Genomic DNA, 13,748 nt, shown 5'->3' with positions numbered 1-13,748 from the left:
TGGATTTTCCATTAGGAACACAGGGGGAAAACCTAACACAACAACACACATAACACACAACCAATAAAAACAAAGGGGGAGGAAACCACTAAAGTCATTACCATATTGTCATTTTCTAACGACAGGGAGAAAACATGTAAAATCTAGAAGACTACTTTAGATCTGGTCAAAAGAAGCCTAGTGCACTACGTAGGGAACAGGGAGAGATTTGGGACAGAGACAGTAACCCCTGTATGGAAATCTTCATTCTAATGACAGTGAGCAAATCTCCAATCTCCACCCTATTCCCTATGTAGTGCACTACTTTAGATCTGGTCAGAAGTAGCCTAGTGCACTACGTAGGGAACAGGGTGTCATTTGGGCCAGAGCCAGTATCTCCCCTGGGTATGAATTGTCTCTCTATCTTATCTGTCTTCTATATGATGTTCTCCTCTCCTCCTCTCTTCTCTCCTCTATTCACTCTATTCTATCATCCATACCACATGCCAGCTTCAACACAATCCATTTACAAGTTAAAGACACACCGTGGAATAAATAGCAAAGGAAAACTACTACTAGATGGATTTTTTATTTCCCATCACCATGAATCATATTTAATAACTGAACAGTAGCAGACCTAACTTCATCTGTTCCTGACTCTGGGTAGTGGATTAAAAAGACCATTAATCTCCAATGATATTAAAGTACAATTCTGAACATTACTGATATACTGAGTGGCAAGTCAAGATATCTGCTGGTTTTATTGTTTGGTTAATAGCACCACCTGCTGGACAGGTTTAATATTGCTTGACTGAGCAGTATGGGAGAATAAAAGATGCCAAACTTAGGGCCGGTTTCCCGGACATCTCCATTAAACATGCTTTTTAGTCTAGGACTAGGCTTCATCTGTGTCCGGGAAACCGGCCCATATAGTTCAATTAGCAAGTAAGTAACACTACCTGTTCCATGATACTGAGGAAAATGACATTGAGACAGAGAACCAATTGAGAAAACATTTCAATGGTTCTGAATGACAACCAACATACATTAACAGCATACATCATGATTAATGTAAATGTATAAGATTAAAACGCTGCACTTACAAATAATATGAATGCATTGAATTGTAATTCATAACATCTTCTGAAGATCAAATCAATCAAATCATTGTACATAAAAACAGAGCAGAATGAATCATCACATCTGGGGACCATCACCACCAGCATGACCAGTATCTATGTGGACCCTACTACAGTTTAACCAGCTCAGCTATAGACTACACCAGCATGACTAGTATCTATGTGGACCCTACTACAGTTTAACCAGCTCAGCTATAGACTACACCAGCATGACTAGTATCTATGTGGACCCTACTACAGTTTAACCAGCTCAGCTATAGACTACACCAGCATGACTAGTATCTATGTGGACCCTACTACAGTTTAACCAGCTCAGCTATAGACTACACCAGCATGACTAGTATCTATGTGGACCCTACTACAGTTTAACCAGCTCAGCTATAGACTACACCAGCATGACTAGTATCTATGTGGACCCTACTACAGTTTAACCAGCTCAGCTATAGACTACACCAGCATGACTAGTATCTATGTGGACCCTACTACAGTTTAACCAGCTCAGCTATAGACTACACCAGCATGACTAGTATCTATGTGGACCCTACTACAGTTTAACCAGCTCAGCTATAGACTACACCAGCATGACTAGTATCTATGTGGACCCTACTACAGTTTAACCAGCTCAGCTATAGACTACACCAGCATGACTAGTATCTATGTGGACCCTACTACAGTTTAACCAGCTCAGCTATAGACTACACCAGCATGACTAGTATCTATGTGGACCCTACTACAGTTTAACCAGCTCAGCTATAGACTACACCAGCATGACTAGTATCTATGTGGACCCTACTACAGTTTAACCAGCTCAGCTATAGACTACACCAGCATGACTAGTATCTATGTGGACCCTACTACAGTTTAACCAGCTCAGCTATAGACTACACCAGCATGACTAGTATCTATGTGGACCCTACTAAAGTTTAACCAGCTCAGCTATAGACTACACCAGCATGACTAGTATCTATGTGGACCCTACTACAGTTTAACCAGCTCAGCTATAGACTACACCAGCATGACTAGTATCTATGTGGACCCTACTACAGTTTAACCAGCTCAGCTATAGACTACACCAGCATGACTAGTATCTATATGGACCCTACTACAGTTTAACCAGCTCAGCTATAGACTACACCAGCATGACTAGTATCTATGTGGACCCTACTACAGTTTAACCATTTCAGCTATAGACTACACCAGCATGACTAGTATCTATGTGGACCCTACTACAGTTTAACCAGCTCAGCTATAGACTACACCAGCATGACTAGTATCTATGTGGACCCTACTACAGTTTAACCAGCTCAGCTATAGACTACACCAGCATGACTAGTATCTATGTGGACCCTACTACAGTTTAACCAGCTCAGCTATAGACTACACCAGCATGACTAGTATCTATGTGGACCCTACTACAGTTTAACCAGCTCAGCTATAGACTACACCAGCATGACTAGTATCTATGTGGACCCTACTACAGTTTAACCAGCTCAGCTATAGACTACACCAGCATGACTAGTATCTATGTGGACCCTACTACAGTTTAACCAGCTCAGCTATAGACTACACCAGCATGACTAGTATCTATGTGGACCCTACTACAGTTTAACCAGCTCAGCTATAGACTACACCAGCATGACTAGTATCTATGTGGACCCTACTACAGTTTAACCAGCTCAGCTATAGACTACACCAGCATGACTAGTATCTATGTGGACCCTACTACAGTTTAACCAGCTCAGCTATATACTACACCAGCATGACTAGTATCTATGTGGACCCTACTACAGTTTAACCAGCTCAGCTATAGACTACACCAGCATGACTAGTATCTATGTGGACCCTACTACAGTTTAACCAGCTCAGCTATAGACTACACCAGCATGACTAGTATCTATGTGGAGCCTACTACAGTTTAACCAGCTCAGCTATAGACTACACCAGCATGACTAGTATCTATGTGGACCCTACTACAGTTTAACCAGCTCAGCTATAGACTACACCAGCATGACTAGTATCTATGTGGACCCTACTACAGTTTAACCAGCTCAGCTATAGACTACACCAGCATGACTAGTATCTATGTGGACCCTACTACAGTTTAACCAGCTCAGCTATAGACTACACCAGCATGACTAGTATCTATGTGGACCCTACTACAGTTTAACCAGCTCAGCTATAGACTATACCAGCATGACTAGTATCTATGTGGACCCTACTACAGTTTAACCAGCTCAGCTATAGACTACACCAGCATGACTAGTATCTATGTGGACCCTACTACAGTTTAACCAGCTCAGCTATAGACTACACCAGCATGACTAGTATCTATGTGGACCCTACTACAGTTTAACCAGCTCAGCTATAGACTACACCAGCATGACTAGTATCTATGTGGAGCCTACTACAGTTTAACCAGCTCAGCTATAGACTACACCAGCATGACTAGTATCTATGTGGAGCCTACTACAGTTTAACCAGCTCAGCTATAGACTACACCAGCATGACTAGTATCTATGTGGACCCTACTACAGTTTAACCAGCTCAGCTATAGACTACACCAGCATGACTAGTATCTATGTGGACCCTACTACAGTTTAACCAGCTCAGCTATAGACTACACCAGCATGACTAGTATCTATGTGGACCCTACTACAGTTTAACCAGCTCAGCTATAGACTACACCAGCATGACTAGTATCTATGTGGAGCCTACTACAGTTTAACCAGCTCAGCTATAGACTACACCAGCATGACTAGTATCTATGTGGACCCTACTACAGTTTAACCAGCTCAGCTATAGACTACACCAGCATGACTAGTATCTATGTGGACCCTACTACAGTTTAACCAGCTCAGCTATAGACTACACCAGCATGACTAGTATCTATGTGGACCCTACTACAGTTTAACCAGCTCAGCTATAGACTACACCAGCATGACTAGTATCTATGTGGACCCTACTACAGTTTAACCAGCTCAGCTATAGACTACACCAGCATGACTAGTATCTATGTGGACCCTACTACAGTTTAACCAGCTCAGCTATAGACTACACCAGCATGACTAGTATCTATGTGGACCCTACTACAGTTTAACCAGCTCAGCTATAGACTACACCAGCATGACTAGTATCTATGTGGACCCTACTACAGTTTAACCAGCTCAGCTATAGACTACACCAGCATGACTAGTATCTATGTGGACCCTACTACAGTTTAACCAGCTCAGCTATAGACTACACCAGCATGACTAGTATCTATGTGGACCCTACTACAGTTTAACCAGCTCAGCTATAGACTACACCAGCATGACTAGTATCTATGTGGACCCTACTACAGTTTAACCAGCTCAGCTATAGACTACACCAGCATGACTAGTATCTATGTGGACCCTACTACAGTTTAACCAGCTCAGCTATATACTACACCAGCATGACTAGTATCTATGTGGACCCTACTACAGTTTAACCAGCTCAGCTATAGACTACACCAGCATGACTAGTATCTATGTGGACCCTACTACAGTTTAACCAGCTCAGCTATAGACTACACCAGCATGACTAGTATCTATGTGGAGCCTACTACAGTTTAACCAGCTCAGCTATAGACTACACCAGCATGACTAGTATCTATGTGGACCCTACTACAGTTTAACCAGCTCAGCTATAGACTACACCAGCATGACTAGTATCTATGTGGACCCTACTACAGTTTAACCAGCTCAGCTATAGACTACACCAGCATGACTAGTATCTATGTGGACCCTACTACAGTTTAACCAGCTCAGCTATAGACTACACCAGCATGACTAGTATCTATGTGGACCCTACTACAGTTTAACCAGCTCAGCTATAGACTATACCAGCATGACTAGTATCTATGTGGACCCTACTACAGTTTAACCAGCTCAGCTATAGACTACACCAGCATGACTAGTATCTATGTGGACCCTACTACAGTTTAACCAGCTCAGCTATAGACTACACCAGCATGACTAGTATCTATGTGGACCCTACTACAGTTTAACCAGCTCAGCTATAGACTACACCAGCATGACTAGTATCTATGTGGAGCCTACTACAGTTTAACCAGCTCAGCTATAGACTACACCAGCATGACTAGTATCTATGTGGAGCCTACTACAGTTTAACCAGCTCAGCTATAGACTACACCAGCATGACTAGTATCTATGTGGACCCTACTACAGTTTAACCAGCTCAGCTATAGACTACACCAGCATGACTAGTATCTATGTGGACCCTACTACAGTTTAACCAGCTCAGCTATAGACTACACCAGCATGACTAGTATCTATGTGGACCCTACTACAGTTTAACCAGCTCAGCTATAGACTACACCAGCATGACTAGTATCTATGTGGAGCCTACTACAGTTTAACCAGCTCAGCTATAGACTACACCAGCATGACTAGTATCTATGTGGACCCTACTACAGTTTAACCAGCTCAGCTATAGACTACACCAGCATGACTAGTATCTATGTGGACCCTACTACAGTTTAACCAGCTCAGCTATAGACTACACCAGCATGACTAGTATCTATGTGGACCCTACTACAGTTTAACCAGCTCAGCTATAGACTACACCAGCATGACTAGTATCTATGTGGACCCTACTACAGTTTAACCAGCTCAGCTATAGACTACACCAGCATGACTAGTATCTATGTGGACCCTACTACAGTTTAACCAGCTCAGCAGTACCATAATAGAGATTAAACCCAGGATAGAGGGGCTGAGTGAATGTGGTCTGGACTCTGTGGAGGAGGGTCATTGTATCAGAGACACTGTAGAAGGACAGAGTACCTGCCTTGTGATCCAGGTCCACTCCTACTCTGGAGGACTGAGGGCCTGATACTTTAGTCTCAACATTATTGTGTCTGAAACAATAACCACCACTAGAGCACACTAAACTCCAGGACTTGTCATTGTATCCAAATTCACCATCTCTCCCTGTTCTGCTGATGTCTTTATATGAGACTGCTGTGATAACATCCCCCCCACTCCACTCCACCTCCCAGTAACAGCGTCCAGACAGACCCTCTCTACACAGAACCTGGTAGTTGGTGAATCTGTCTGGATGATCAGGATATGGTTGGACTCTGTCTGTATAGGTCACCTTTCTGTTTCCTTCAGACAGAGAGAGGCGTTTGTGTGCTGTGTTTGGGTCCAGTGTGAGCTGACAGGAATCTGGGAGAAGAGCAGAGCAGAGACCAATGAGGGGAGTTAGAACAATAAGTGAAGTCAGATACTGTATCTACCCTGTCTTTGATTAGAGCACAGCAGAGATCAAATCAGAGAAATATGAGCAGTCAGATAGATACCCAGTCTTTGATTAGATCTACTATTGCTATATATTTCTAGAGGGATTGTTAGGAGTGTCAGTAAAAAGAGACTGTTAGTTACTTCAGAATAAAGAGACTCACATTGTAAGAACTGTTCTCTGGTCTTGGGCTCTGGAGGCAGTACAACATCCACTATATTCACTACAGACACACAAACACATTCACAGAGAGAGGGAATGTTATCATCATACCATATTCCACATGTATATGACTAGTAGGGAACTTTCAATGGTCTAAAGTTGATGTTCTTATTATTTTCAACACACCTGTAGTGGAGATCTTGGTCCATTCTCCTTTAAGGACGTCTTCTAGTGTCTCTCTCAGTTCAGACACAGTCTTACTCACATCTCCAAAGTACTGAAGAGGACGGACAACGATGCTGGGTAAGTCTGAAGATACACTGGTACTGGAGAGAGACTGATAACTCTGGAGAGAGAGAGAGAGAGAGAGACATTTACATTTTTACATTTTAGTCATTTAGCAGACGCTCTTATCCAGAGCGACTTACAGTTAGTGAATACATATCTTTATATACTGGCCCCCCGTGGGAAACGAACCCACAACCCTGGCTTTGCAAACGCCATGCTCTATCAACTGAGCTACATCCCTGCCGGCCATTCCCACCCCTACACGACGCTGGGCCAATTGTGCGCCGCCCATGAGTCTCCCGGTCGCGGCCGGCTGCGACAGAGCCTGGATTCGAACCAGGATCTCTAGTGGCACAGTTAGCACTGCGATGCAGTGCCTTAGACCACTGCGCCACTCAGGAGACACAAGAGACAGAGACAGAGACAGAGCAGAGCAGAACCAACTGATTGAGAGTTTTAATTTCATATCACATGTATCAAGGCAGTTGAGTTACCTGGAGGAAATGGATGTGATCCTCTGTGTGTGAGAGCTGCTCCAGCTCAGTGCTTCTCTTCCTCAGCTCAGCTATCTCCTGCTCCAGTTGCTCCAGGAGTCCTTCAGCTTGACTCACTAGAGCCGTCTCTTGGGATCTGATCAGCTCCTTCACCTCAGAGCGCCTTCTCTCAATGGAGCGGATCAGCTCGGTAAAGATCTTATCACTGTCCTCCACTGCTGCCTGTGCAGAGCGCTGTTAAGAGAGAGAGAGAGAGAGAGACTGACTTGTCTTACTTTAATGAGCCATCCTCATTACACTAACACCCCCACCCCTAAAAGCACATTGCGTGCAGGTCCACAAGCAGAACGCCTGGAAGCTGCGGAGGTGCACTAATTTGCGTGCACTAATTTAAAATCACTAACTTGCGCTGCAGGTCCACAAGCAGACCACCGGGGGCGTTGAGAATGGCCAATTTAAGCCATAGAGAGGATGCCACCAAGTTGTTGATGATCAGCACCGTCCCTCTGTATGCCACCTGGGAGATGAGCCACCTCCACTTCGTCAGCCTCGACACCACCGCTTGTGACACTCCTTCCCAGTTCTTCCTATCCCAACCCTCCGAGCCCAGATACACCCCAAGCATCTTGAGCCACTCACAGCCCCACTGCAACCCCCCTGGAAGCTGCGGAGGTGCCCTGTCCCTCCATGCCCCACATAACAGAGCCTCACTCTTGCCCCAGTTTACCTAAGCAGAAGACGCCCCCTCGTACACCCTCAAACTATTCTCCAGGGCCTGTAGGTTCTGCGCATCCCTAACCAACACAGACGTCATCAGCGTATGCTGACACTGCTATGCCTGTCCCCAACCCTATGCCTGGCTCCCACACTCCCTGTAGCCTCCTGTGTAGCAGGCCCAGAAAGGGCTCAATAACAAGAGTGTATAGCTGCCCTGACAGAGGGCATCCCTGGTGAATGCCCCTCCCTACCCAGACTGGCCTACTGAGCCCTCCCCACACCTTGACCATACATGAAGCCCCAGCATACGACCGCGACATTACGTGGTCCTCTGTAGCTCAGCTGGTAGAGCACGGCGCTTGTAACGCCTGGGTAGTGGGTTCAATCCCCGGGACCACCCATACACAAAAATGTATGCACATGACTGTAAGTCGCTTTGGATAAAAGCGTCTGCTAAATGGCATATTATTATTATTATTATTATTATTATTATTATTATCCTGTTCTCAGGTTCTGCTCACAGACCATTTTTACATGTGGGTGGTCCCGGGGATCGAACCCACTACCCTGGCATTACAAGCGCCATGCTCTACCAATTGAGCTACAGAGGACCACAGAGTTCTGCCCTCTATAAATCAGAGTACAACTCCACAGCCTCATCTCCCCACAACAGAAGTTACCCACCCATCAGGCTCCCTCATCTCCCCACAACAGAAGTTACCCACCCATCAGGCTCCCTCATCTCCCCACAACAGAAGTTACCCACCCATCAGGCTCATTCATCTCCTCACAACAGAAGTTACCCACCCATCAGGCTCCCTCATCTCCCCCACAACAGAAGTTACCCACCCATCAGGCTCCCTCATCTCCCCACAACAGAAGTTACCCACCCATCAGGCTCCCTCATCTCCCCCACAACAGAAGTTACCCACCCATCAGACTCCCTCATCTCCCCACAACAGAAGTTACCCACCCATCAGGCTCCCTCATCTCCCCACAACAGAAGTTACCCACCCATCAGGCTCCCTCATCTCCCCACAACAGAAGTTACCCACCCATCAGGCTCCTTCATCTCCTCACAACAGAAGTTACCCACCCATCAGGCTCCCTCATCTCCCCCACAACAGAAGTTACCCACCCATCAGGCTCCCTCATCTCACCACAACAGAAGTTACCCACCCATCAGGTTCCCTCATCTCCCCACAACAGAAGTTACCCACCCATCAGGCTCCCTCATCTCCCCACAACAGAAGTTACCCACCCATCAGGCTCCCTCATCTCCCACACAACAGAAGTTACCCACCCATCAGGCTCCCTCCTCTCCCCCACAACAGAAGTTACCCACCCATCAGGTTCCCTCATCTCCCCACAACAGAAGTTACCCACCCATCAGGCTCCCTCATCTCCCCACAACAGAAGTTACCCACCCATCAGGCTCCCTCATCTCCCCACAACAGAAGTTACCCACCCATCAGGCTCCCTCATCTCCCCCGAAACAGAAGTTACCCACCCATCAGGCTCCCTCATCTCCCCCACAACAGAAGTTACCCACCCATCAGGCTCCCTCATCTCCCCACAACAGAAGTTACCCACCCATCAGGCTCCCTCATCTCCCCCACAACAGAAGTTACCCACCCATCAGGCTCCCTCATCTCCCCACAACAGAAGTTACCCACCCATCAGGCTCCCTCATCTCCCCACAACAGAAGTTACCCACCCATCAGGCTCCCTCCTCTCCCCACAACAGAAGTTACCCACCCATCAGGCTCCCTCATCTCCCCACAACAGAAGTTACCCACCCATCAGGCTCCCTCATCTCCCCACAACAGAAGTTACCCACCCATCAGGCTCCCTCATCTCCCCCACAACAGAAGTTACCCACCCATCAGGCTCCCTCATCTCCCCACAACAGAAGTTACCCACCCATCAGGCTCCCTCATCTCCCCCACAACAGAAGTTACCCACCCATCAGGCTCCCTCATCTCCCCACAACAGAAGTTACCCACCCATCATGCTCCCTAATCTCCCCACAACAGAAGTTACCCACCCATCAGGCTCCCTCATCTCCCCACAACAGAAGTTACCCACCCATCAGGCTCCCTCATCTCCCCCACAACAGAAGTTACCCACCCATCAGGCTCCCTCATCTCCCCCACAACAGAAGTTACCCACCCATCAGGCTCCCTCATCTCCCCACAACAGAGGTTACCCACCCATCAGGCTCCCTCATCTCCCCCACAACAGAAGTTACCCACCCATCAGGCTCCCTCATCTCCCCACAACAGAAGTTACCCACCCATCAGGCTCCCTAATCTCCCCACAAAGGAAGTTACCCACCCATCAGGCTCCCTCATCTCCCCACAACAGAAGTTACCCACCCATCAGGCTCCCTCATCTCCCCACAACAGAAGTTACCCACCCATCAGGCTCCCTCATCTCCCCACAACAGAAGTTACCCACCCATCAGGCTCCCTCATCTCCCCACAACAGAAGTTACCCACCCATCAGGCTCCCTCATCTCCTCCACAACAGAAGTTACCCACCCATCAGGCTCCCTCATCTTCCCACAACAGAAGTTACCCACCCATCAGGCTCCCTCCTCTCCCCCACAACAGAAGTTACCCACCCATCAGGCTCCCTCATCTACCCACAACAGAAGTTACCCACCCATCAGGCTCCCTCATCTCCCCATAACAGAAGTTACTCCCCCTTCTGCTGTCCCCACCTCTCCCAAAAGCCTTGAAAGCTTGAGCAAAAAGTGACATCTTGGAAGAGCTTTACATGGAATTTCCAATAGGACACCTGCCTGGGCCCTGGTGAAACAGAGAACTGAGCCCTGTACTAGGTGCAGACACATTTTGGAAAGCAAAGACAAGGAAATTGATTTTGGCTCTAACCACTAACAACCTACCCTTACACACCTCTTTTGCTACCCCTGCACTAAGATTTGTGCCATGGCTCAGCACCTGCGTCCCCTTCCACCAGACCCCCAATACACTTCATTAATCACATCACTGTGTGTCTCTTGCTAAAAAAATCACGTTTAAATGTTTTTGTTTGACTTATTCCCCCAGTCTCTGCCGCCGTTCATGTTAAGGAAGTCTAACCGTGAAATCTCCATAAGAGGTGGGAGGGAAATCACCACAATCAGAAACCAGTAGAGAAGCCCATAAAGCCGCCATGCCAGAAAAAACCATCCATTTAAGCAGATTCTGAAGACATGCCCTTAAGAACCCATGACCCATTTTCTCAGCCTATACCGCTTCCTGGGTGAGAGGACACTAAACCCCTCATTTTTCATCACGTGTTGTACTGACCTTACAAACCTTCCAGGATCAATCAAATAAGACTCCAGCAGAACCTTCTTTTTCCCCTTTAGTCTCCATCAGGAACCTAGAAAGTTCTCTCACCGTATATACTGGGCCCTCAGCCTGACTGGCTGTCAGCTCTGGATCCAATGAGCCGTCTGAAAACGAGACGCCTTGTCCTCCGCTCCCGCAGACTCACCTCCCCCCTCTTCCTCTTCCTCCTCCTCCATTGGCACGGTACCGTCCTCCTCCTCCCCAGTCTCTGCCCCCCTGCACTTCCCCCCTGATCAGAGCCTCTTCCCCAATGACAGGCAATATTTCCTGGGATGAGCCCACCAAGCCTTTGCCCACCGGAGTCTCTGTTACTACAGAAACCTGCCTCAGCTCATGTAGCCCAGCTGCAACCCTCCCCACCACCGCTTTCTCCACGGCCTGCGCACCACCACTTGGCCATGCACTACTACCGTGTAGCTCAGTTGGTAGAGCATGGCGCTTGCAACACCAGGGTTGTGGGTTCGTTTCCCATGGTGGGACAGTATGAAAATGTATGCACTCACTAACTGTAAGTCGCTCTGGATAAGAGCATCTGCTAAATGACTAAAATGTAAAAAATGTACTCTCCTCCCTCCTGGTCCCCCCGCCATTTATTTTGCAATTCTGAGTAATCACTACTTTAGTAAGGATTAGTAAGGAAAAACACTTTATTCAGCACTACTGCAGTTGCTTAATAATTCCAATAGATGGCAGCATAAGACCATGAATGACATTTCAGAAGATTAGTTTAGTTCTCTCCCTGGATACACCACCCCTCCCCCTCACAGGAAAACTCCTCCTGCCTGAGCTTTTTACTGTCCCTTTCCACACTGCTAACGCAAGAGGAAGGACTGAAAACACATTACTGTGAAGTAATATAATGATGAGTCATGTTTATTATTACCTGTTTTTATGGTCATGTTTTGAAATTATACTTCATTACTATAATGATTATCAATAAGCCTGAACATTAATTCAGTCACCTCTGGTCGACAAAAATGTATTTTCCTAGTACATTAATTGTAAAATTCATCAACCAGCATCGAGCACTCTGCCTTCTCACGCAAGCGAGGGGCATGTTGAGGTAAATATGCTAACCGCCAAGGTTGCATTATGTCATTTATTGGTGGGCTGGAAGATGCAGTGTTTTTTCTTTTCTATTCAGAGGCTATTTACTCCCAATATGAGATAATTTTATATAGAAGGTTTTTATAATGCATGTTTACTAGGGTTGAGCTTAGCACATCTGAGTAGGGATTATTTGGGTTCAATACCTGTCCTACCTATCAATCATATTGCTGCTTGTAGCCTATAACTGATGATCCCCACACTAGAAACACCCAAAACTATCTGTGCTAGCAAACCCTGTGTTCCACCCCTCCCCTGTGTAACCTTGAGGTTTGGTAAGAAACAAACACTTGTCTATGAAAACAGACATGTTTAACGGATTCCGCTTGGCACCCAGCCGAGAGCACACGGAAACCACTTGCAAATTTACCAAAACTAACCAACTACTTGGGGTCTGTTCGGAAGCAATAAACGGAGGCAGATTAGCCACCACAACTCTTATCGAAAGAGGCGACATCTGCACCAACACACCCCTCACAACAAGACAAACCTTTTTCATTAACACAACCACCGCCTTGTTCATTCTGGATGCAGAGTCCAGATGTTCCGCTCCAACCTGTTCGCCGACCATGAGCAAAACTTCCTCCACACCTTTCTCCGGAACGGACCCGAAGCGACAGCGTTTCTTCTCCACTCGGTTGAGGCCATCACGCCGCCCTAACAAACTACCCCTACTCCCCCCTCAACTCTAAACGATAAACAGTGGAAACCAATAAACAAACCCTCAAACCATGAGAAAATACATTCAGAAAATACGCAAGAACCAAAAGAAAAAAGAATAGTAGCCCTCCTCACGAACCACAAAATTCTCACACAACAACTTCTTCTTCTATGATATAATGGCGGTCCACAAACCAACGTTAAAGGTGCATGCCGCCACCTACTGTGCTGGAGTGTGTGGTCAATCACGGTTTCCAACATTTCTAAATCCTCCTACCTAACTCAGTACTTCTGAGAAAATAAAGAAGAGCCCTACTAACTTCTAATAGACCCTCCCCATCCCCAAAATCCCTTCCAAACCCCCCCAACCCCGTCCAACCTCAATGACCCTAAACTTCAATCTTACCCACTCTTCAACATACTTACAACAATATAACAACACATGCTCCACCGTTTCATCGACCATACACTCCAGACACAAACCATTCAAATGCTTGCCAACCAGATGTAATGACGAGTTCAATGTACAATGTCCTAAGCGCAATCGAGTAAACACC

The 13,748-nt window shown here is 46.5% G+C and overlaps 1 protein-coding gene across 1 annotated transcript; it reads right to left on the bottom strand.

The window, feature by feature from the left end:
• Positions 1-721: 721 nt before the first annotated feature.
• LOC311118181 (tripartite motif-containing protein 16-like) lies at positions 722-13,364 on the bottom strand. The gene is made up of 6 exons (XM_084193036.1): positions 13,022-13,364; positions 7,346-7,579; positions 6,750-6,909; positions 6,565-6,624; positions 5,508-6,328; positions 722-2,158 (listed from the first exon to the last, which is right to left on the bottom strand). Exons 1-5 carry the CDS (start codon positions 13,100-13,102, stop codon positions 5,817-5,819), a joined length of 1,047 nt encoding a protein of 348 aa, XP_084049162.1. The 5' UTR covers positions 13,103-13,364; the 3' UTR covers positions 722-2,158; positions 5,508-5,816.
• Positions 13,365-13,748: the final 384 nt, after the last annotated feature.

Source organism: Coregonus lavaretus (assembly GCF_964263955.1).
Source record: "Coregonus lavaretus genome assembly, contig: HAP1_SCAFFOLD_8712, whole genome shotgun sequence".
Lineage (NCBI taxonomy): Eukaryota > Metazoa > Chordata > Actinopteri > Salmoniformes > Salmonidae > Coregonus > Coregonus lavaretus.
The sequence above is the reverse complement of the archived record's forward strand: the minus strand, read 5'-3'. Positions and strand labels throughout refer to the sequence as shown.

What these genes read in the sequence shown, in the direction of transcription:
- LOC311118181 (XM_084193036.1), bottom strand. Translation starts at nt 13,102, where the DNA reads ATGGTCGGCGAACAGGTTGGAGCGGAACATCTGGACTCTGCATCCAGA. An exon ending in ATCACATCCATTTCCTCCAG is followed by an intron (nt 6,910 to 7,345) that starts GTAACTCAACTG and finishes CTCTCTCTCCAG; the next exon opens with AGTTATCAGTCTCTCTCCAG. An exon ending in GACCAAGATCTCCACTACAG is followed by an intron (nt 6,625 to 6,749) that starts GTGTGTTGAAAA and finishes GTGTGTCTGTAG; the next exon opens with TGAATATAGTGGATGTTGTA.